This window comes from Nerophis lumbriciformis, linkage group LG28 (genome assembly GCF_033978685.3).
Source record: "Nerophis lumbriciformis linkage group LG28, RoL_Nlum_v2.1, whole genome shotgun sequence".
In the NCBI taxonomy this organism is placed as follows: Eukaryota; Metazoa; Chordata; class Actinopteri; order Syngnathiformes; family Syngnathidae; genus Nerophis; species Nerophis lumbriciformis.
This window is the reverse complement of record NC_084575.2, coordinates 21015084-21038066: the sequence shown is the minus strand read 5'-3', so window position 1 is coordinate 21038066 and position 22983 is coordinate 21015084. Positions and strand designations below refer to the sequence as shown.

At 38.3% G+C, this 22983-nt stretch overlaps 1 protein-coding gene across 9 annotated transcripts in view; it reads left to right on the top strand.

The window, feature by feature from the left end:
• The window catches only part of zmynd8 (zinc finger, MYND-type containing 8), a 63002-nt gene that overhangs the window by 17569 nt on the left and 22450 nt on the right, over positions 1–22983 (top strand). For 3 of the 9 annotated variants that reach the window (XM_061923842.2, XM_061923843.2, XM_061923844.2), the window contains 13 exons: positions 2416–2483; positions 2573–2718; positions 10332–10553; positions 10685–10798; positions 11170–11235; positions 11436–11528; positions 13834–13921; positions 18325–18380; positions 18470–18547; positions 18623–18738; positions 18822–19315; positions 19400–19534; positions 21728–21883. In XM_061923842.2, the coding sequence (XP_061779826.2) occupies positions 2416–2483; positions 2573–2718; positions 10332–10553; positions 10685–10798; positions 11170–11235; positions 11436–11528; positions 13834–13921; positions 18325–18380; positions 18470–18547; positions 18623–18738; positions 18822–19315; positions 19400–19534; positions 21728–21883 (1832 nt within the window). Of the gene's footprint in view, positions 1–2415; positions 2484–2572; positions 2719–10331; positions 10554–10684; positions 10799–11169; positions 11236–11435; positions 11529–13833; positions 13922–16848; positions 18291–18324; positions 18392–18469; positions 18548–18622; positions 18739–18821; positions 19316–19399; positions 19535–21727; positions 21884–22983 lie in introns of those variants that run through there. The other 6 variants (XM_061923846.2, XM_061923847.2, XM_061923845.2 and 3 more) reach the window with 6 other exon arrangements.

Sequence of the window (22983 nt, the reverse complement as noted above, 5' to 3'; positions counted from 1 at the left end):
GCTGCTGAGCTCTTTTTACAAGAGCTCCGGTGTGTAGGGACCAGGTTATATTGTCAGTTATCTGTACCCCCAGGAACTTGGTGTTGCTTACCATCTCCACCGCTGTGCCGTTGATGAAGAGTGGAGCGTGGCTGGACTGATGTTTCCTGAAGTCAACGATGATCTCCTTGGTCTTGTCGACATTCAGGACCAGGTTGTTGGTTCTGCACCAGTCAACCAGATGTTTCACCTCTTTCCTGTAGTCCATGTCGTTGTTGTCACGGATGAGGCCCACTACTGTCGTGTCGTCCGCATACTTCACAATGAGGTTAGTAGTGGACCTGGCGCAGCAGTCATGGGTCATCAACGTGAACAGCAGCGGACTCAGGACGCAGCCCTGTGTTATGATTTTTGGTGGCGGCTGCCTTGAACATGTCCCAGTCTGTGGTTTCGAAGCAGTCTTGTAATGCTTCCATTGCTCCCTCTGGCCAGGTCCTCACCTGCTTCACTGTAGCTTTCTTCCTGATCAGCAGGGGCTTGTAAGCAGGAATTAGCGTCACAGATAGATGGTCTGAGGAGCCGAGGTGGGGGTGTGGTGCAGCTTTATACGCATGTTTAATATTGCTGAACACCATGTCCAGCTTGCTTCCACCCCTGGTTGCAAAATTCACATATTGATGGAAATGAGGGAACACCGTTTTCATGTTAGCTTGATTAAAATCCCCTGCTACAATGAAAACTCCCTCTGGATGTGTAGATTGCAGTTCATTGATGGAGCAGTACAAAGCATTCAAAGCCTCTTTGGTGTTAGCACTGGGAGGGATGTACACTGCTGTGAAGATCATAGCACTGAATTCCCAGGGGGTAAATAAAATGGCCTGCATTTTATAGTTAATAGTTCCACATCGGGAGAGCAGTGACATGAGACTATCTTCCCATCATTGCACCAGTTGTTATTGATGTATATGCAAACACCACCGCCTCGGGATTTACCAGTGAGAGTTCTGCTCCTGTCCGACCAAAACATAGTTAGCCCCTCGATGCTAACTGCCTCGTCCGGAACGGATGGTTTCAGCCACGTTTCTGTGAGAAATATGGCGCAGCAGTCTCTCATCTCGCGTCTTGAATATAAATCCAGCTTAAGGTAGTCCAGTTTGTTCTCCAGGCAGCGGACATTTGAAAGCAGGATGGAAGGAAGCGGCGTTCTGTGAGGATTAGACTTTAGCATTGTTGATAGCCCCGCTCGGCATCCCCGCTTCTGCTTCCGATCACACCGCTTACGTCTCCTCCGTTGACGGTCCCCGCTGGTACTAGGCTGCGCTGCTTCACAGGCAGCTGGATGTAGCCGGCGTAGAATTACGATGCTAGCAAAGAGTTCCAACGTATACGCATCTTTCGGTCCAAAACGGCCCGATCTATCCACATCCAGAATAGTCTGGCGGTCGTATGTTACCACGGAGTGTCCACGGCAGCCATGAAATTCACGGAATTTACCGGTATATTTGCCAAAATGTTCCATTACTACCATGAGCCTCTGAAGCCGCAGCCGAGCAGGGCGCCGCCATCTGGAGATGTACTTACTGTACAATGTCTACTCTCACTGGGATGCCACCTGATTAGATGTTTGTATGTTCTCGTTTAAATGAAGAATTAATCATAATACTCACGCAGATTAAAAAAAACTAGCATCTTTTGGCTTCTTTCTTGAATAGCAAAGTTGACCAACTTCTCGGTTTACGGCCAACACCTTCTACTATACAGGTGAGAGGCAGGATTTATAATCTAGAATTAACGTTTACAAAATCAGAGGCGATGCAGCAGATCACCTGCTCAGTATGTCAAAAGCTGCATTTGAGATCACGGCACCGCTTAAAGTGGTTCCTCTGCATTAGCGCTTATAATAACAATATCTCTAATACTTGGTTAATATAAAGGACAGAACATGTAAATGGAGTGTTGTTGGCGGTTTCTAGATGTTTTTAGAGGGCTTTATGGGCGCCATATACCCCCATTAGCTTCATTGTAAGCCACAACAAACGTGCTGGACATTACAAATTAGAATGCTTAAAAAAAAAAAGACACATGTGTCCTTGTCTCATATAGGGATTGTGAATGATTGGAACAATTAAAAAAAACTGCAATTCCCCTTTGATGTTCTTTGTTCAGTTTTGTATCTTTCCATTTTGTGGCTTTGATCACAGATCTAAGCTCTAATAAAACTATATGTTAGACATTCAAAGGACAGGTGAATGTTGCATTCACAAATTATTTTGTATCTGCAGCAAGATTAAACTGCATGTATCATTAAAAACATGTTTCCAGTCAACTGTAATCATTCTCTGGTCCTGATAGTTATTTGTTATAAGTTACAGTAGGCTACATGAAAAAATTTTTACAGTGTAGGATGTATTAACCACACTTTCTCATTTACATCAGTGCGGCAGAGGAAGTGAAGACCATTGACACTCTAACAGAGGAAATGGAAAGCTCAACACGATCTAAAGGTGAGAACAAATTACAGAATAGATCTATTTGTATTTAGGTAACACTGAGCCTAAGCTAACTTATATCCGACGATAATATGCAATTTCAGACACAGGGTCAACAGAGAGGGCGACCCAGAAACGAAAGATGCCCAGTCCCTCTCACTCATCCAATGGTCATTCTTCTGCTGACACTTCACCCAGCCCAGTGAAAAAGAAAAAGAAACCAGGTGCTGTTACCAGCAGCAAAGACCAGGTAAAAAACAAGGCACTATCCCTCATGGAGATATAAACAAGAGGTTTGCTCTATCCTTCCTCCACAAAGCAATGTATTTAAGTCTCTTTGAGATTTCTGACCTGACCCTTGGAACATAGTGCACATACATGTACTGTACATTAATGTCTGAGACCACATTCAAGACTTGGTAGATGCGATGAATAAATACATATTTACCCTTACATACTATTAATACGTTATGCCTTCAGAGGTTTGGGTCAGTTATGACCAGTGGTTACTACAAGCAAGATGCCTTATGTTTATTTGATGCATCATGTACTATGATCACTCCTGCAACGCTGCTGCTGTTTTGCTATTTTGCTGTTTCAAGATTTCCCCTTCAACCCGGGCAAATGTGGCGGAAACAATGTATAATAGTGTCGAGGTTTCCCTTGAAATCGTGTACACAAACATGACCCGTGCAGTTTCCAAGTTTTAAGACTCCCTAAAAGCAGCATTTTCTTGATTTGACCCACACTGGTAGAGCACATCCAAAAGAGAAGTTGTGCCTCGGTGTTCAAAAAAATTGTACCATCTGTACTGAAGTATTACATTTTTGTATGTTAGATAATTATAATGGGTGAATTATTGTCAAAATCGTAAACATGGGACTGCAGTAAATATTTACCCTTGGCTGTAACTCTTTGATCTGTGACTGTTTAATTATTGTTCAGCTTTCTGTATTCTTTTTGCTTTAAAACACAAACTGAAATCAAACAATAAGTTTATTATATTTGATTACTAACATACCTTTTTTGCTTCAAACTAAGTTTAAGACACTCAATGTCCAAAACATTGTGTATTCCTTCAAAATGTAATGACATCTAACACGAGAAAAGATATCCTCTTTTACTAAATGTTATTATAAATCGGCCAGCGAGGTATTATATTTACACAGTGTATGTATGTATATATACAGTGGACATGTTATGTATCAGTTTGCTGTTTCTCAAATAAGTTAAACAATATAACTTTTAATAATGTTTGTTAGCATAATGTAGACTTTCTTACCTCCGCCAAAAAGGTTATGTTATCGCCAGGATTTGTTTGTCTGTTTGCTAGCAAAGTAACAAAATCAGTTTTGGATAGATTTTTGATGAAATGGAAATGTCCAAAAAACAAATCATCTCATCTACTACGAACAATTTACACTTCTTGCTAAAGGCGTTCCACGCTCCCACCATATATATATGGCCTAAAAATATTGAGATATTAATAAAAGGCCATATCGCCCAGCCCTAATATATATATGTATGTATGTATATATATGTATGTATATATGTATATATATATATATATATATATATATATGTATACATATATACTTACATATATATACATACATACATATATATATATATATATATATATATATATATATATATATATATATATATATATATATATATATTAGGGCTGCAACAACTAATCGATTAAATCAATTATAAAAATAGTTGGAGATTAATTTAGTCATCGATTCGTTGGATCTATGCTATGCGCATGCGCAGAGGCAATTGTTTTATTTTTTTTTTTAAACCTTTATACATAAACTGCAACATGTACAAACAGCTGATAAACAATAATCAAAATAAGTATGGTGCCAGTATGCTGTTTTTTTTAAATAAAATACTGGAAAGGATAGAAATGTAGTTTGTCTCTTTTGTCCGATTATTAATCGATTAATCGAAGTAATAATCGACAGATTAATTGATTATCAAATTAATCGTTAGTTGCAGCCCTAATATTAGGGCTGCAACTAACGATTAATTTGATAATCGATTAATTACAGTTTTGGTAAATTGACTTCGTTGTGATTTCCATCTCTGCATGAAAGTTTAAAATTAGCATATATTAATGTAGACACATAGAATCGTCATACTGCTGTGATTATATGCATCAAGTATTAATTCATATATATCGTGTATCGTGACATGGCCTAAAAATATTGATATATTAATAAAAGGCCATATCGCCCAGCCCTAATATATATATATATATATATATTAGGGATTAAGCCCTAATATATATAGGCCTTAGCCTTGAATCAATACTTGAGGCATATAATCACAGCAGTATGATGATTATATGTGTCTACATTAATATATGCTAATTTTAAACATTCATGCAGAGATGGAAATCACAACTAAGTCAATTAACCAAAACTGTATTTATTAAACTGTGGCACAAACATTCATGTAATTTCAAAACAGAAAGTGCAAGATTGGCAGAGACATTTTAAAACAAGCTATTAGTGCACTTTTGTGCATGATGTCACTAAGATGACATATCAAAACAACACAAAGTTAAAGTGCACTTTTTGTACAGAACGCCACTACAATAAAGTTAAAGTTAAAGTACCAATGATTGTCACACACACACTAGGTGTGGCGAGATTATTCTCTGCATTTGACCCATCACCCTTGATCACCCCCTGGGAGGTGAGGGGAGCAGTGGGCAGCAGCGGTGGCCGCGCCCGGGAATCATTTTGGTGATTTAGTTTAAAACAAATGAAAAAGAGCACTTTTGTGCATGATGTCACACAAGATATTTCAATAACTGTCAAATAAAAATGAGCTGCACAATAAGAAATCAAATTGTGTATGTCCTTCGCTATGTGGAAAGTTCCTGCGGACGTTATCTCCTGTTTTTGACTATTTTTTCATACGGTGTTGTTGTGGAAATGGTGTTGATGTGCAGGTTGCTTCGGCATTTTGTTGGTGTGGCACCAGATGTTGACATGCGGAGTTTCAAGCACTCTTCACTCTCTAGCGGGTGACTTTTCAAATGATGCTACAAATTAGTAGTGCTGCTACTTTTTGCAGCAACGCTTTTGCAGCATACTTTACATATTACGGTTGTCTGTTCAACATATTCCCGCTTGAAGTCAAACCACCGCCAGACGATAGACCGTGTGCTGTTTTTCTTGGGAATTCATTCTTCCTCCTCCATTTGTTACCACATTCACACCCTTCTCTCTCTCGTATTACCACTCGCACCGCTCCGCTTGCACCTGCCACAGAAGTTAGCTGCCACAGCTATCTTTACCTATGGTACATTCCTCTCTGCTACCTCTCTGCTCCGCGAGGGCGGATGACATTGCACGTGCGACAGTATGTGACGTATGTAACAAGGTGCGCTTGTTTTATGTCTCTATAAGGAGAGACAAGAAAGAGTGAGAAACGCCTGTAGTGTAATGCCCGCAGCTAAAAACTGCGTGAGAACGTATACTCGAATACTCACGATATAGTCATTTTCTATATCGCACAGAGATAAACCCACGATATATGGAGTATATTCGATATATCGCCCAGCCCTAATATATATATATATGTATATATATATATATATATATATATATATATATATATATATATATATATATATGTACATACATATATACGTACATATATACATACATATATATATACATACATACATATATATATGTGTACACATTTGTGTGTATATATATATATGTGTACACATACGTGTATGTATGTATGTATGTGTATGTATGTATGTATGTATATATATGTATGTATATGTATATATATATATACATGTATAAATGTGTATACGTATATATGTGTGTGTGTATATATATATATATATATATACAGTATGTATATTACATACATATATATGTTTATATGTATATATATGTACATACATATTAATGTATATATTCATATATAATATATATGTATAAATATGTGTATCAAAAGTATGTGTTGGTAATGGTATAAAAGTATATTGAATCATACAAAGTGTCTCTCTAATAATTTGGTTACTGAATTTAAAAATGTAGTGAAATAAAACTATTGCCTTCCCAAGATGGACTTGTTAACTGCTTTGCCATGTTGCTTGTGCACATTGCATTGTGGGCTGATGACACCTGAGTGTTGTGGGATTTTCCAGTTTGCATGCAAATACCCTTGAAAAGCTACTGTGGGTTACCACAAGATCTAACCAGACTATACTGCAAAGTAGTGAAAGTGAAGAATAGAGTGACAAGATTATACCACAGGTTCAACCTTAACACAGGAATGATCGCGTGCCACATGTCTTGATTGGACCTTGTCAAAGTTACTTAAGCAAGATTCTAAAACCGCAGCTTCCTCAGCGTCAAAGCGCTTTGAGTACCTTAAAAGTGGAAAAGCAATAAATGGTACAAGCCCATTTACATTCAAACCTGTCGTAATGACTACTTAAGGATCAGTATATGGCCACTATATAGGAGCCATTTTAAATTTGCAGCCATCTTGATTTTTCAGCCAGTACATGTATATGTGTTTTATCTTGTGTGTGCTAGCAATGAAACATTCTTGCTTTGCTTTTTTAAAACTAGGCACGACAATAACAATTAGGAGATGAATAACTAGGAAAGCACTCTGAGCGCGCAGACCTCTGCCAGATCCCATCTCCTAATATAGTTAAGAATGCTGAATCTCGACGTTGATCAAAATTAAAAGTAGGCCTGGGTGATATGGACTAAAAACTAAATTTGCGATTTTTTTTTTTTTTCACAAAAACTTCGATTTATGATTTTTACCCTACTTTATAAAGGAACCAATGAACAAAAATTACGTCGATAATTCAAAACACATTTTTCTTTTATTTGTTTAAAAACTAGTAGTTTAAAATTACACTGCATCTTACTCTTAGCAAAAACATGTTTTGTTAATGTTGTTCTTTTTAGACCAGATATAAACTGTACTGTTTATGTAATAATGTTCAAAGAACTAATTTAGGGGCTTAAAAGCAATATTTCTGTCTAGAACTATTTACTTCTTTAAGCAAAAATGTAGCATTGCACATAGAATGCAAATAAACATTGGGATTAATTAAGTGCAGACTTAAAACTTCTGTCTTGAATAAAATACTTCTTTAAATAAAAATGTAGTATACAAATGTATAATCAAAGCATTGAGAGTACTATATAGTAAGTGGGTAAACACAAGCTTTTTCATTGTACATGCGCTACATCTCTTGCGACATGCAGAGCAACTGCTTTAGTGATCGTTTTTCACTGTTCTTCTTTCTCATGATACATGGTATCATCATACATAGTGTACCTGGTGTATATGATTCCACCACAGTAAGCTGCTTTTTAGTTGGAGTTTGTTGTTGCTGGGGCCAAGTTTACCTCGTAAAGAGTTGAATTTCCCGCACTTGGATGGAGGCTTCAGTTTCAGATGCTGGAATAAATTTGTTGTGCCGCTGCCTTTTTGTAAACAAACTTTGCAGCGTGCAGTCATTTGTCTCATGCATGTTGCCGCACAACTAAACTACTAACAACACTTTTCTTTTCTTTGAAGCAAACGTCTCGCTCATGTTAGTGCTAGCATTAGCCTTTTTTTGCTGGGTGTGAGAATCTACGCTAAGGAAATAGGGAGGAGGGTAGTAGCTACGGAATCTTCTGGCGGCAAAAAGGATGCCGGAAAAAAGAGGAGAAATCTATTTTTTAAATATTCTTCAACTTATTTATCGAAAAAAAAAAACGATATTGCACAGACCTAATTAAATCACTTGTACGTTTTCCCATTTCTGCCATTTTCTGAAAGTTTAATCAAAATCCATCAATAACTGCTTGAGTTGGTAATAGGGGAATAAGGATTAATCAATATATCGATTTATATTCCTTAGATTCAACTACATCGATCTGTGCTTGGCAAGTTTGCCTTCTGGATTCTAAAAAAAGGAAAACCTTGGATTTAAGAACAGCAAACTTTATATGAAGTTTAACACTTTTAATGATAAAGACATAAAAAGTTATTCAAGTCTGCCTGCCCATCTGTGGCGTCATCAAAACAAAAATGGCTTTGTTTGAGAAAAGTCACAACATAGGCAAAAGCCACAAGACAATAGCATTATGGGGTATTGTGTGTCGAATTTTCAGGCCAAAATTGTTTTTTTTTCCCATTTTATAATAGGGCTGTGACATAACTAAATGTGGAAAAAGTGAAGCGATGTGAATACGTTCCGGATGCATTGTATCTATTCTTCACTGAGACTGAGTCACCAACACATGCAATTATTTTTGTTTGGGCACTCGATTCCGCACAATGATATGACTAATGAAACAGACTAGTTTGCAAAGTGCAACAAAAACTGAGGCAAACTTTTGGCAAACATTTTCATCAATCTGATCATAGGAAAAGTGGGGCATACCAAAACCAAGGAATATACATGTACAATTAAAGGCCTACTGAAACCCACTATTACCGACCACGCAGTCTGATAGTTTATATATCAATGATGAAATCTTAACATTGCAACACATACCAATACGGCCGGGTTAGCTTACTAAAGTGCGATTTTAAATTTTGCGCGAAATATCCTGCTGAAAACGTCTCGGTTTGATGATGCCCGCACGTGACGTCACGGATTGTAGAGGACATTTTGGGACAGCATGGTGGCCAGTTATTAAGTCGTCTGTTTTCATCGCAAAATTCCACAGTATTCTGGACATCTGTGTTGGTGAATCTTTTGCAATTTGTTCAATGAACAATGGAGACAGCAAAGAAGAAAGCTGTAAGTGGGAAGCGGTGTATTGCGGCCGGCTGCAGCAACACAAACACAGCCGGTGTTTCATTGTTTACATTCCCGAAAGATGACAGTCAAGCTTTACCATTGGCCTGTGGAGAACTGGGACAACAGAGACTCTTACCAGGAGGACTTTGAGTTGGATGCGCAGACGCGGTACCGTGAGTACGCATGCAGCTGCGGCTTCCAAACATTTGATCGCTTGCCCGTACGTGTGTGCCGCTATGTGCATGTCACGTACGTAACTTTGGGGACTTTGGGGAAATATATGTGCTGTATGAACTTTGGGGAGGTGAACGGTACTTTGGGCTGTGGGATTGAGTGTGTTGTGCAGGTGTTTTGAGTTGTATTGGCGGGTTATATGGACGGGAGGGGGAAGGTGTTTGTTATGCGGGATTAATTTGTGGCATATTAAATATAAGCCTGGTTGTGTTGTGGCTAATAGAGTATATATATGTCTTGTGTTTATTTACTGTTTTAGTCATTCCCAGCTGAATATCAGGTCCCACCCGCCTCTCACAGCATCTTCCCTATTTGAATCGCTCCCACTGCCCTCTAGTCCTTCACTCTCACTTTCCTCATCCACGCTCAAATTAATGGGGAAATCGCTCTCGCTGCTGGTGGCCATGATTGTAAACAATGTGCAGATGTGAGGAGCTCCACAACCTTTGACGTCACGTGCATATCGTCTGCTACTTCCGGTAGAGGCAAGGCTTTTTTATCAGCGACCAAAAGTTGCGAACTTTATCGTCGATGTTCTCTGCTAAATCCTTTCAGCAAAAATATGGCACTATCGCGAAATGATCAAGTATGACACATAGAATGGACCTGCTATCCCCGTTTAAATAAGAAAATCGCATTTCAGTAGGCCTTTAAACATCACAGTTGTGCAGGACTGAAGGTCTGAGACAAAATAAACCAGAAAATGCTTGGTCTGTTTTGAGCAATTGTATCATGCCTTTTGTTGTGCATCTTGCTTGGCTTTTTTAGACTTTCGCCTGATGTTGACCTCCCCCAATTTTGTGTTTCTTTTGCCTGCATTCCAGTCAGAACTAAGACATGGTCCCTTTTACTATGTGAAGCAGCCAGCACTCACAACAGACCCTGTTGATGTTGTACCGCAGGATGGCAGGAATGACTTCTACTGCTGGCTGTGCCACCGCGAGGGTCAGGTGCTCTGCTGTGAGCTCTGCCCCAGGGTGTACCACGCCAAGTGCTTAAAACTACCAGCCGAGCCAGAAGGCGACTGGTTCTGTCCGGAGTGTGAGGTACTCACCCAGGAATATTCATAGTGTAAGGGTGTCGGAAACCAGGATTCAAATACTTCCTTGTGATTGTTAAGCATAAGCGACTTTGGATTGGACATGATATAACAAAAGCCATGTTTTTCCTTTTCTAGAAAATAACAGTTGCCGAATGTATAGAGACTCAGAGCAAAGCCATGATGATGCTGACAATAGAACAGCTGTCTTATCTACTTAAGTTTGCTCTTCAGAAGATGAAACAACCAGGTGTAAGTATTCCAGTATCACACTCTCTCTGGGGAATTCATGCTAACTAAATGTTTATGCACTACTGAGGCATGAGGCTTCAATACAATATCAAAGTAAAATGTTCCATTTATCATTTTGAACTACTATGTCTATGCTGTGAGCATGTTTTTCCTGGCACCAAATGCATTGCTGTACGGTCATTGTGTGTATCTTCCTCTTAAGTGATGTAGAATGATACCTTATTACTTTGCATGGTCAAAATAATCTCATGTAACACACATAACATTCCCAATCGTTGTACACTGTAGCGAGCCTATCATGGCTGGGAACCGTGAAAGTAAACATGCAAGCTGGTAGTAAGGATACAGCTGCCCCTCTCACTCTCTTTCAGGATCATCCCCGCTTGCCATCTTGCTCTCCCCATGCAGCTTCCACGCAGAGAAAGACTTTTAATTGGGTAATCAATTACATCACTAACAAGTCCCTGTCTTGATTTCTTCCTTCAATGGTTGTGCTCTTTTTATTTGACTCGGCTTTTAAAATATTTAATAGCGACATGGCCGTAGGGTGCTTGTCCGCAATAGAGGGGAAAGGTAAAGCAGTGAATTTGGTACAAGTTGAGTGTAACCTCATCTTCTCTTTTGTTCCATTTTAAAGACCGAGCTCTTCCAGAAACCTGTTTCTCTTGAGCAGCACCCAGATTATTCCGAATACATTTTTCATCCAATGGATCTTTGCACACTTGAGAAGGTAAAGGTTTGTGCATATTCTGTGAAGTAAGTGGGGGTTCATGGGTGGTGAGGCAATGACTCTCAAGTTCTTGTTTTTTTTTTACTTTAAAAAAGTAACTGCACTAATTTTTATTTTATTTTTCTTATCTTCCACAATCCCTATGTGAGAAAAAACACACATTTATTTTTTCTGTGCATAAACAGTAAAAGAAAAACTGCCAGCAAGAGGCGACTAACAATTCAAGTAATTGGGATACCTATAAAGTCCTCGAAAAAACATCCAACAATGTTTTATACATGCTGTAAGTATGTATGTAATGTAGCAACAGGAAAATTCATTATAACATGTTATATTTACAGTATTCTGTTAATTTAAGGCATTACCAGAACTTCGTTCCTGGGCGTATTGATTTTTACATAACGCGTAGCAACATTCGCTATTTCCGTCACAGACCGCAACTACCATTAATCATGGCAGACTTTGTGAGAGTCAATAACGACTACTTTGGGACAAATGATAATCAGAACCTTATATTTTTTAGCTTAAATATACGGAGGATGAGCTAAAAGTTTTAGAAGCTGTGTGCTAAGCAGATCCAGGTATAGTGAAACCCTAGACCAGGGGTCGGCAACCCGCGGCTCTAGAGCCGCATGCGGCTCTTTAGCGCCGCCCTAGTGGCTCTCTGGAGCTTTTTCAAAAATGTATGAAAAATGGAAAAAGATGAGGGGAAAAAATATATTTTTTGTTTTAATATGGTTTCTGAAGGAGGACAAACATGACACAAACCTCCCTAATTGTTATAAAGCACACTGTTTATATTAAACATGCTTCACTGATTAGAGTATTTGGCGAGCGGCGTTTTGTCCTACTAATTATGGCGGTCCTTGAACTCACCGTAGTTTGTTTACATGTATAACTTTCTCCGACTTCCTAGGACGTGTTTTATGCCACTTCTTTTTCTGTCTCATTTTGTCCACCAAACTTTTAACGTTGTGCATGAAAGGTGAGTTTTGTTGATGTTATTGACTTGTGTGGAGTGCTAATCAGACATATTTGGTCACTGCATGACTGCAAGCTAATTGATGCTAACATGCTATTTAGGCTAGCTATATGTACATATTGCATCATTATGCCTCATTTGTAGCTATATTTGAGGTCATTTAGTTTCTTTTAAGTCCTTAATTCAATTTATATCTCATGACACACTATCTCTATGTAAATAAATAAATGATAAATGGGTTATACTTGTATAGCGCTTTTCTACCGTCAAGGTACTCAAAGCGCTTGATTCCCCTTCGGGGTGATGTACGGCTGGCAGCGCTTCATAGCAGCAGTCGACCTCCAGGGCTCCAACTCCCCCCCCCCTGTTGCGAGTTGTCGTGATTAAATGTAACATTTTTATGTGTGCATGGCATGGAGATTTGTTCCCACTCCAGACTAGGCCCCCTTAGGAGCTCAGTCTAGATTGTATTTTTTTTTACTCATCTTCTTCCCCAGCGTTATACCTTTTTCCCACCTTTTACAGGGCGCCTCGTGGCGACCCATCAGCGTTCCTGTTCTGTAACCCTGTACACTGTTTGTTTGTCTAATCTTGAACGGGTTTGTGCTGAAAACATAGTTTCGTTGTACTTGTTGCAATGACAATAAAGACCTATCCTAAGACACATTAACGTCTTTCTCCCATTACAAACGACATTCCCCAATCTTAAATTTGTTTAAACAACTAAGAGAAAAACTAAGCTATTCAATGTTATACATTGAACCTGCAGGCTTGGCTGTCTTAGGACAGTTGTAGATGGTGCGTCTAAACAGGAAGTGATCCCACCTGAGGTTACATAAACTGAAAGTGAAACGTGCAACCACCATTTACCTTCATCATTAAGAAACTCACTAAAACCTCTAAGTTAAAATGGAAGAAGATAAACATATTTAAACACTCAAGTAACAATATGGTTAATAAAGAGTCAGAACAATATTTAATGCTCTTTTGCCAATAAAAGTATATTGTGTCTGTTTATGTATTTTTTTTATAGAACTTTGTTGAAAAGATTTCAGTGTTTATAAGTATTTTTTTGAACACATTCAGCAATACCGTGTTAATGATAACTGTGATAATTTTGGTCACAATAACCATATGAAATGTTCATATTATTAATTTCCTATAACAAATGTTTATTTTATCATTCGTTTTTCTATTTGTAATGATGATGGCCTGCCTTCCCCTGACCGCACGTCACTGTGAATAGTCAGCAAATATATTTAAAATATACATACGTTCACAACTTCTCTGCTGTACTAACTCTGTTTGTTCTTTGCAACACAGAACGTCAAGAAGAAAATGTACGGCTGCACAGAGGCCTTCTTGGCAGATGCAAAGTGGATTTTGCACAACTGCATAATATACAACGGAGGTGTGTTGCATATTTTAGTCTCTTCTATTACTATATCACCATATTGTGACATCAAAAGTTTTCTCTGCATATTACTTAAAAAAAACAAAACAAAAAAAAAAACCTCAATAACCATCCATCCATCCATTTTTTAACCCAATATATAAAAAAATCATTATCAATAAAGGGGACCGATGATGATTTTTTTTATCTACATTTACAACAGTTCCTTGTGGTTTGTATCAGCGATTCTGAAACTATATCTAGTGGTACACCCAAAAAACACTTATTGTAATGACGTGACTCCAGCCTTTATCAAAGGTTTATCAGCCTTCAATGGAAGTTATTACAATTCCACTACTGTAGGCCAGTCTACTCCAAAATAAACAGAACCGTCTTACTCCGTCATTTCTATTAATCAACACGCGTGGGAAACAAATGATCTCCATTTCTGCTTACGTCCATCCTTTCCCAGCCAATCAACTCGCAGAACACATGAAAACCTGCTCTGTGGCCCTGTGGTTAGTGTGTCCGCTCTGCAGGCCCGGCCCTAACCAATCTGGCGCCCTAGGCAAGATTTTAGGTGGCGCCCCCCCACATCGGCAGTGAAGTGTATATACTCACAAGAACCCGAATAGCTTTGTCTTTGACCTTTTTTTTTTTACTTACAACTATACCTAATATATAAAGGGGTGGAAAAGTGACGATTACCTGCAGGGCAAACATTAGCTAACCAGAAGGCAATAACAATGTAAACAAAAAACACCTGCTTAAAAGATCTAATACAAACATTTATATGCACGTACAACACTTAGAACTTTTAGCATATCAGTATGTGGAATTAAATTATGGAATGGATTAAGTAAAGAAGTTAAAAATTGTACTGATATGATCCAGTATAAGAGGTTGTTCAAAATAATAGTGCTTACAGAGTACAAAGAAGAAGAATTATGAGAAATACTTTCAACCTTATTGAAAATAAGATATTCTTCATCTCAGTATGTTAATAATGACTGAATTAATTAATTAATTACATATTACAAAACTGTTGTATACTAATTCATAGATGTGATTTTATTATATAAAAAGGTCAGTAAATGATTCTATATATTTGTAAACGCTTTGAAGTGGGAAAGGGGTAGGATTAAATAAGCTTTGCTTCTTCCTACTCCTTTTCGGGCATGATGTAAAATGAAATGATATGAAATTGTGTGATGTATTATGATGTAAGTGTGTTCATGTTCGAAATAAACTAAAGAAAGAAAGAAATGTCCCTGAGGAATGTAAGGTGGGAGTACTGTAATTATACCTAACGTTACATTATTATTTTCCATAACAATTTAGCCCCCTCCACAATATTAACCCGACGTTAAAACAGAACTAGCTATTTATTGATTAGCAATTGCCGAATCATGTAACATTAGCTTAATGCTAAAAAGCCAGGTTACTATCACATTCTGTAACAGACAAATAATTTCATGTAGGCTAACGTTACCTACCTGCTACCTCTGTCTTTTCTCGTTTCTCCTCCTCTTCTTTTCTCTTTTTTCTTCCCTGGGCACCTGACAGTTTTGGCATCTTGTGTTGATTTTTTGATGTGGTGACGTCCAAAAAGAGTCATGTTACGGGAAGGGAGGGGGCGCACCGTGCGGGGGGAGGAGGCGTAATGTTGTAACAAATAATATTTCTATTAAATAGGCTTTACTTTGCATTTTAATTAACGTGGGATTATTTTTTGTATTTAGAAATAATAGTACCAACTTCTTCTTTTATTTTTTTTTCTCCAACATTTGTGGCACTGGCGTGGCGCCCCCTGATGGACGGCGCCCTTAGCATTTGCCTATACGACCTATGCCACGGGCCGGCCCTGCCGCTCTGAGACTGGAAGGTCATGAGTTTAAACCCCGGCCGGGTCATACCAAAGGCTATAAAAATGGGACCCACTCAGCATCAAGAGTTGGAATTGGGGGTTAAATCACCAAATGATTCCCGAGCGCGGCCACTGCTGCTGCTCACCACTCCCCTGCTGCTGCTCACCGCTCCCCTCACCTCCCAGGGGGTGAACGTGGGAATGGGTCAAATGCAGAGGATCATTTTACCACACCTAGTGTGTGTGTGACTATTTATGGGACTTTAACTTTAAAACAAAGACAAACATTGGTAGAGAAAACTGCACATAACAATGATGCCTTCAAGGCCATGGAAAACCACAACATCTGTTAAACATTGAATAAACTACTAGTGAACCATAACATAACAAAGGACCCACTCCATTACAATATAAAAAAATATATATATATATTAAAAAGGTTTTATTTTCCTATATTCAAACAGTGTTACGGTTCAAACTGTACGTAATGTTACAGTTGCCAAAATAGCACATATACTTGTTAAATAAAACGTCTGCCTTGTTTTTAATGAATACTTAAGCCTACTACGCTACTGTATTTTAATGTTGGTCATTGTGGTGGAGAGAGAGCAAAGTGTTTTCTGAGGTGGTACTTGGAACCACTGGTCGAGATCGTATGTGTTGTATATGCTTTGGTGTAAATTTTGCCCCACAGTCCCATTTATAACCTACTTTCTGCGTATGTCTGCAAGATGTTTATTTGTTGAAGCATTCCCAGTTTGCAAATGAAACTTCGTCCCACCCTGTCCAAAAATATCCAAATGTATCTTTTGAAAATGTACTGTTAAATATATATATTGAAGACGAACGTCGCCGCTATTTTTTTCATGGTCGAGAATAAACTTCACAAACATGATTATGAAGTCACCCAGTCACACCATTAGGTACATGTGCAAACTTTCTTATCGATACAGAGCCACATAAAAAAAGATGCTTTTACCAGCACTTATGTCATTGCATGTCACACGTTGGTGTTATTGTGCACATGCCAAGACTAGATAAAAATAATACTTTATCCTACATTTTCTTGTTTCCTCAGACTCAGCTGGCCTCATACAGAACTCCTCATCCTTTGGCTAATGGCTTTACATTATGTCTACATAATTACGTCCACCTCACTGAGATGTCACACCGTAGCCAGACTGCAAAATACCTCAAGCAGAGGCATCCAAATGCATGAACCTTATGATTTGACGCTTTGGCATTCTTTAATACGAGTGCCCGACATTAGTCACATGTACATGGACAACATTTATCTATTCTGATCATCATTCAGATTAGAATGTTACCGTGTACATGGACCCTGAAAAAAATGATCTTATTATGACGAGTATTTTCATGCATCACACCTTAAATCGGAATACTTTACTTTGACATGAGCAGAACCTAACATAAACGGAAAGGTGTGTTATTAGTTGTGCTATGGTGCACTCTTTTGGACGAGTTCGCTCATTGCAGGTGCTGAAGAAGCGTTAGACTTCTACTGTTAACAAACATGGCTTTGTGCATTTTTGCTTGTCCGTCGTTATCGCAGTATTTATTTGACTTGATATGGTAGGGTATCATTTTCTCCTTTTGTTCACTACTTTTGTTTTACCTCTTTTTTTAAATGAAGCTGTTCTGTGTTTTTTATGTTGTAATTATGTATGGGGTCCGGCGCATCTTCATGTTTCAACATTATTTATATGGGTCTGAGGCTAGCAGTTAGCACTTGGAGTAGATGTAAAGTCATGAATAGAACAGGTCGTTAGACCACTGAATCCCTTCTTTTATTGTTGTATCGACACATGACACACCATACCATATTTTAGTTTTAGCTAGTCTCGTTTTAAAGCAACAAACTCAACAGCATATAACACTACGCATGTAAATGTTGAATGGGGGGAGACAGCAGCAAGACAATCGCTTCATTCCGAGACTATTTAATTTAGTGCCCACTCCACCACCAAAGTATCAATCAATCATCAATCAATGTTTATTTATATAGCCCTAAATCACAAGTGTCTCAAAGGGCTGCACAAGCCACAACGACATCCTCGGTTCAGAGCCCACATAAGGGCAAGGAAAAACTCACAACCCAGTGGGATGTCAATATGAATGACTATGAGAAACCTTGGAGAGGACCGCAGAAGTGGGTGACCCCCCACCCCCTTCCTGGGGGAGTCACCCAGTATCAAGTATAGTTGACATCAAAGACATGCGCAGTAAAGATAATTTCAACCCAATTTTTGGAAGATGTGTTTTCATGCCCTACAATCATAATGACGTTTGGCATAAACCACCCGTCTTGATCGGAATTAAATTTTGATCCGAATGTGTGTGATGGGGTTAGAATATTCCGAATGGCGTGTTTACATGAAGCATTTCTATTTCGGTTAGGCTTTTAATCTGATTAAATTTGTCCATGTGGACATAGCTAATGTAATCTTTATAAGTCAGAAAAGACTAAAATCCTCATCATAGGTCCCCTTAAAATAACTACAATAAATGGTGTAACTGTTTGGTTTCTTTTTAGGAAATCACAAACTGACAGCCACTGCTAAAGTTATCGTTAAGATCTGTGAACATGAGGTGAATATGCGGTCTGTGTCATTTCTTGTATTGAAGATTAATTTTTAGTGACTGGTTCGGCAAACTTAATGTTCTCTTTTTTTCTGCAGATGAATGAGATTGAAGTTTGTCCTGAGTGTTATTTGTCTGCTTGCCAAAAGAGGGACAACTGGTTCTGTGAACCGTGTGTGAGTTTGTCTACTGCTTCCAACATTCACCAGTAGAGTACTTGGTGCTTACTTTCAAATGTATTGTCTGTGCAGAGTAATCCGCATCCTCTGGTGTGGGCTAAATTAAAAGGATTTCCCTTTTGGCCTGCTAAAGCTCTGCGAGATAAAGATGGCCAAGTGGACGCTCGCTTCTTTGGTCAGCATGACAGGTCTCTGTTCTGTGTACTTCACATATTGAATGACTAGTGCATTGTCAAGCTTTTTGTCATTAACCTTTCATGTGATCCTATAGGGCTTGGGTCCCTTTGAATAACTGTTACCTCATGTCCAAAGAGATACCATTCTCTGTGAAGAAGACTAAAAGCATCTTCAACAGTGCCATGCAAGAGATGGAAGTCTATGTGGAGAACATGAGGAAGAAGTTTAGAGTTTTTAACTATGCCCCTTTCAGGACTCCCTACATTCCGGACGACAGCTTTCAAATGCTGCAGGACCCTTCCGACCCCTTATCCACTCCTGTCAAGTTTGAGAAACAGGAAAAGATCAAGCTAAGCTTTGATATGACTGCATCCCCAAAGATCTCCCTAACCAGAACCGTGTTGTGTGGAAGTAGCATTGGAGGGATCACTGTTGGTCGTCGACTGCCTGGAGACATGCCTCGATCACCCATGAGCACCAACTCTTCTGCCCACACAGGTTCAGATGGGGAGGATGCAACAGACAAGTCCCAGATTAAAGCCCCAAACAGCCAGGGTAGTATAGGAGAAGAGTTAATAGACTCAACGGGTAATGTGTGACCTTTTTTTAATGGTATACAATTCAACTGGATATCTGCTCTATTTTTAAATATTGGTAAATCTCTCTGTGCAGCATCCACTGCTCATTGTCGATCTGGTCAAGCCCCCAATTTGTTGGACAGCTCCAAACCTTTTCAATCGCAATCACTTGGCAATGCCAAACAGGAGAAGACACAACTGACAGGCAGCATTCTGAACCTGAATCTAGGTTATTTTCTCATGATTTTGCAATATGGAAGAAATCCAGTGGTACCTCTGTGTTCGTATTATTAAGTTATCGACAAACATTTTCCCCTAAAGTTTGTCTCGGTTATCATACTGCCAAATATTGTTTGTAACAAACTAGTTGATTTGCATGTATCATTCTGCAGCATCTCTTTACTTTTTTTATTAAGTACAACTGCAAAAAAAGCAGTAACGCTATTAGAAACAGTATAAAATTCAAGAAAGAACTCGTTGCAAAGTACAAAGATGATTTGTGTGGCTGTCAGCTCGCTTCCTTTCTCTCTGCTTATCGTCATCTTCGCCAACAAGAGTCTTTAGTAAAGGTAAAAGTGATGTTAAAATTGTTCTTATCAATTTTATATGTACTTCGCATTATTTTCTGCATCTAAAATTAGGGGTGTCCTGATCCAATATTGATATTGGTCCAAAATCAACAAAAAAAAAGTATCTTCTTATATCGTCTTGTATCAAAATTCTCCGCTACAAGCAGTCCTGCAGCGCGTTTATTTGTGCAAAGCAGGACAGCCAGTTAACATTTAAATGTCCTCCAATAAGCACACAAGGTTGGTCTTCTTCAATTTTAGTTAGGTCATTTATAAAAGGTAAACATGGCATCTATGGGTTAGCCTGCAGCGACACAACAAGCTAGACATATGCAGTAAGTGTCCTTAATTGAACAATATTGCAGACAAAAACACATGTATCAATATAAGCAAGTGACTTGCGGTAGAAAATGGATGGATGGATGAAATAATTATAGTTACTTATTGCTACATTATATTACACTGAAGGCCGCATAGTGAAAAATAAAAGAATACTGGAGGCTACTTTTAGTACATTAAGGGCCTGATCTACTAAGATCCAAATACCACGCGCTAAACAGCGTTTGCAAACTATAAAATTGTGTGTATTATTAGTGTGCGTGTTGCCTGTGATCTACTAAAACTGCATGTACACTTGATAACAAAAGTGGTGCATACGTCATATTCAAATGAGGTCCTTTGCGTGTACGATGGAAACACTCGTTTGCTGCACATTCTTGTTTTCATGCTCCCACCTGTGGCGTTTTGCAATGTTTTGTAACATGCGGCAGACATGTACCACTTTTTATGGGCATTTTAGAAGCAGTCCTGCACTGCAACTACAATGGAACAACATTTTTTTTGAATGCTCACCTTTTCGAGAGGTGCTGGCACTAACTGCGAGAGTGCTCTAAAATGTTCCAAAAACAAGAAAATGCATATTGCAAGAGATTATTTTCCTATATATGAAAAAAACAAAACATTAAGAAAACACAATCAGACAACGCATCAATTTAAATAGTTTTAATAAGCCCCTCAGTCCATATACGTAGACAAGCATACGTAGAATGGAGCTGCAGCACAATAGCCTCCTTTGACACAGCCACTTCTGCGTAACTTCCTTTCTAGACGTACTAAATATTGACGCAAAACAGCAGCTGCAGAAAAGTTTTAGTGTTGATAAATCCCAATGTGTGTGCTAAATAATTATATTTACATTTTCTCCTCCCAATATAGTGGGTGTTCTGATGATCAACATTTCTGAATATTTATGAAGACAGACACGCTAAATGGATTGTGCTCCTTATTTTGCTCATTCAAAATATGCAATCCTCTGCCCACCAGCTTAGTAGATCAGCTTTGTGTGTTCTATCAAGTTTGCAGGTTTCTTAATACATGCAAACTTTTAGTAGATCAGGTCCTAAATATGCTAAAACCAATTCAATGTACATTACTATATGCTAAGCTATTTAAAAAAAAAAACCCATTATGTTAACTTTTGTGTTGTAGGTGACAAAGCAAATAGTTCTTAGTGTTCTATATAGTATACCTCATTATTAAAGAATGTATTTAATTTTCAGAACATGTTGAGGGCCAATAAGAAAAACTTGCTGTGGGCCAAAAATGGCCCCTGGCTTTACTTGGGACACCACTCCTCTATAGAATGCGGTATGTTAATATTGTTGGGTGTCTCGAATGGATGAATTGGATTATTTTCTATGGGAAAAATTGCTTTGGTTTTTGTATGATTCTGTTTTCACCTAACCTTTTGAGATTGCAAAAAAACAAAACCTGAGGTACCACTACACAGGATTTTTTTTTAATTATGTGTGTGCATGTGCTGCAAAAGATTAATTTATGAAGTATACTTTCAGATCGGAGTAAGGCAGAGATGGACCTAAAAGAACTAAGTGAAACCGTTCAACAGAAGCTGGGAACCACGCCTGTTCTCACCTCTCCAAAAAGACAAATCAAGAGTCGTTTCCAGTTAAATTTGGACAAAACCATTGAAAGTTGTAAGGCACAGCTTGGTCAGTACACTTTTTATCATACAATAATGTTACGAGGAGTGCCAAATTTTTGCGTAAATTACGATTATATAATTATGTTTAGGGCGTTGTTTTTTAATCGTGTTAATCTAATTCTTAATCTCTAACATTGCTCTCGCTGTATGTCTACGAGTTAACTAGCCTTCTTCTTGTGTTTGACCGATAGCAACAATACTACCGCCATGCAACACAAAGTTACTAAGTAGCCACAGCAATTAAAAGGTTTTCCTCTGTAACAAAACTTGGCTGGTGATGTTAGCGACTTTAAATAGTGGGGATAGGCTGAATTATATGTAACGAGTAGTGTAAAATATTCATAATGAACTTAAACCTATCAAGTGTGTTAATGGTTTGTATAAGTTTAAATGTTTTTAGCATAGAGTAGATGATTTGCATCACTCTATATTATTATAGAGAAATTATTTCACTTCTGGGTGTCTTTTGACACGCATTAATATTACTTTACACTGTTTTAACACATATGTGTCACGGCTGGTTGCACCAGGCTGTGCCTTTATGTTGGGTTTTGTTAAGTGTTCTTCTGTGTTTAGTGCTTTTTCCTGTCCTGCGCTCTTATTTTGGTGGCACTTCCTGTTGTGTTGGTGTTTTTTCATAACTACTTTACACATGCCTGCAAGCACTTTTCCCCTCACCTGTTTTCTGTTTGTGATTAAGACTATTTAAATTGAATGTGAGCCAACATTCTTTGTTGGGACATTCTGTCATGCGGTGATGAACTGTGCGTCATGGGAGACGCCGGCTGTTGTAGTGATTTTAGGTATGCAGATGAACGAGGTTGGCGCGTGAAGTAAAAAGGGGTATTTATTGCTCAAAACAGGGATTAAGAGCAACATTTAAGTAGATAACAAAAAAAACTACGGTGCATAAAAAAGAACAAAATATTGCAGCGCGAAAAATACTGCAACAGGTAAAATAAGATAAAAAAGAACAGATTGGCTACCTTAGCCGGGAGGAAGACTATACAGGGCAGTAAAGCAAAAGGTCTTACATAAACTGGAATCGAGGAGACGAATCCAGAAGTTCTGTTTCCATGTGGAAAATCAGCTAGTCTCAACAAACAA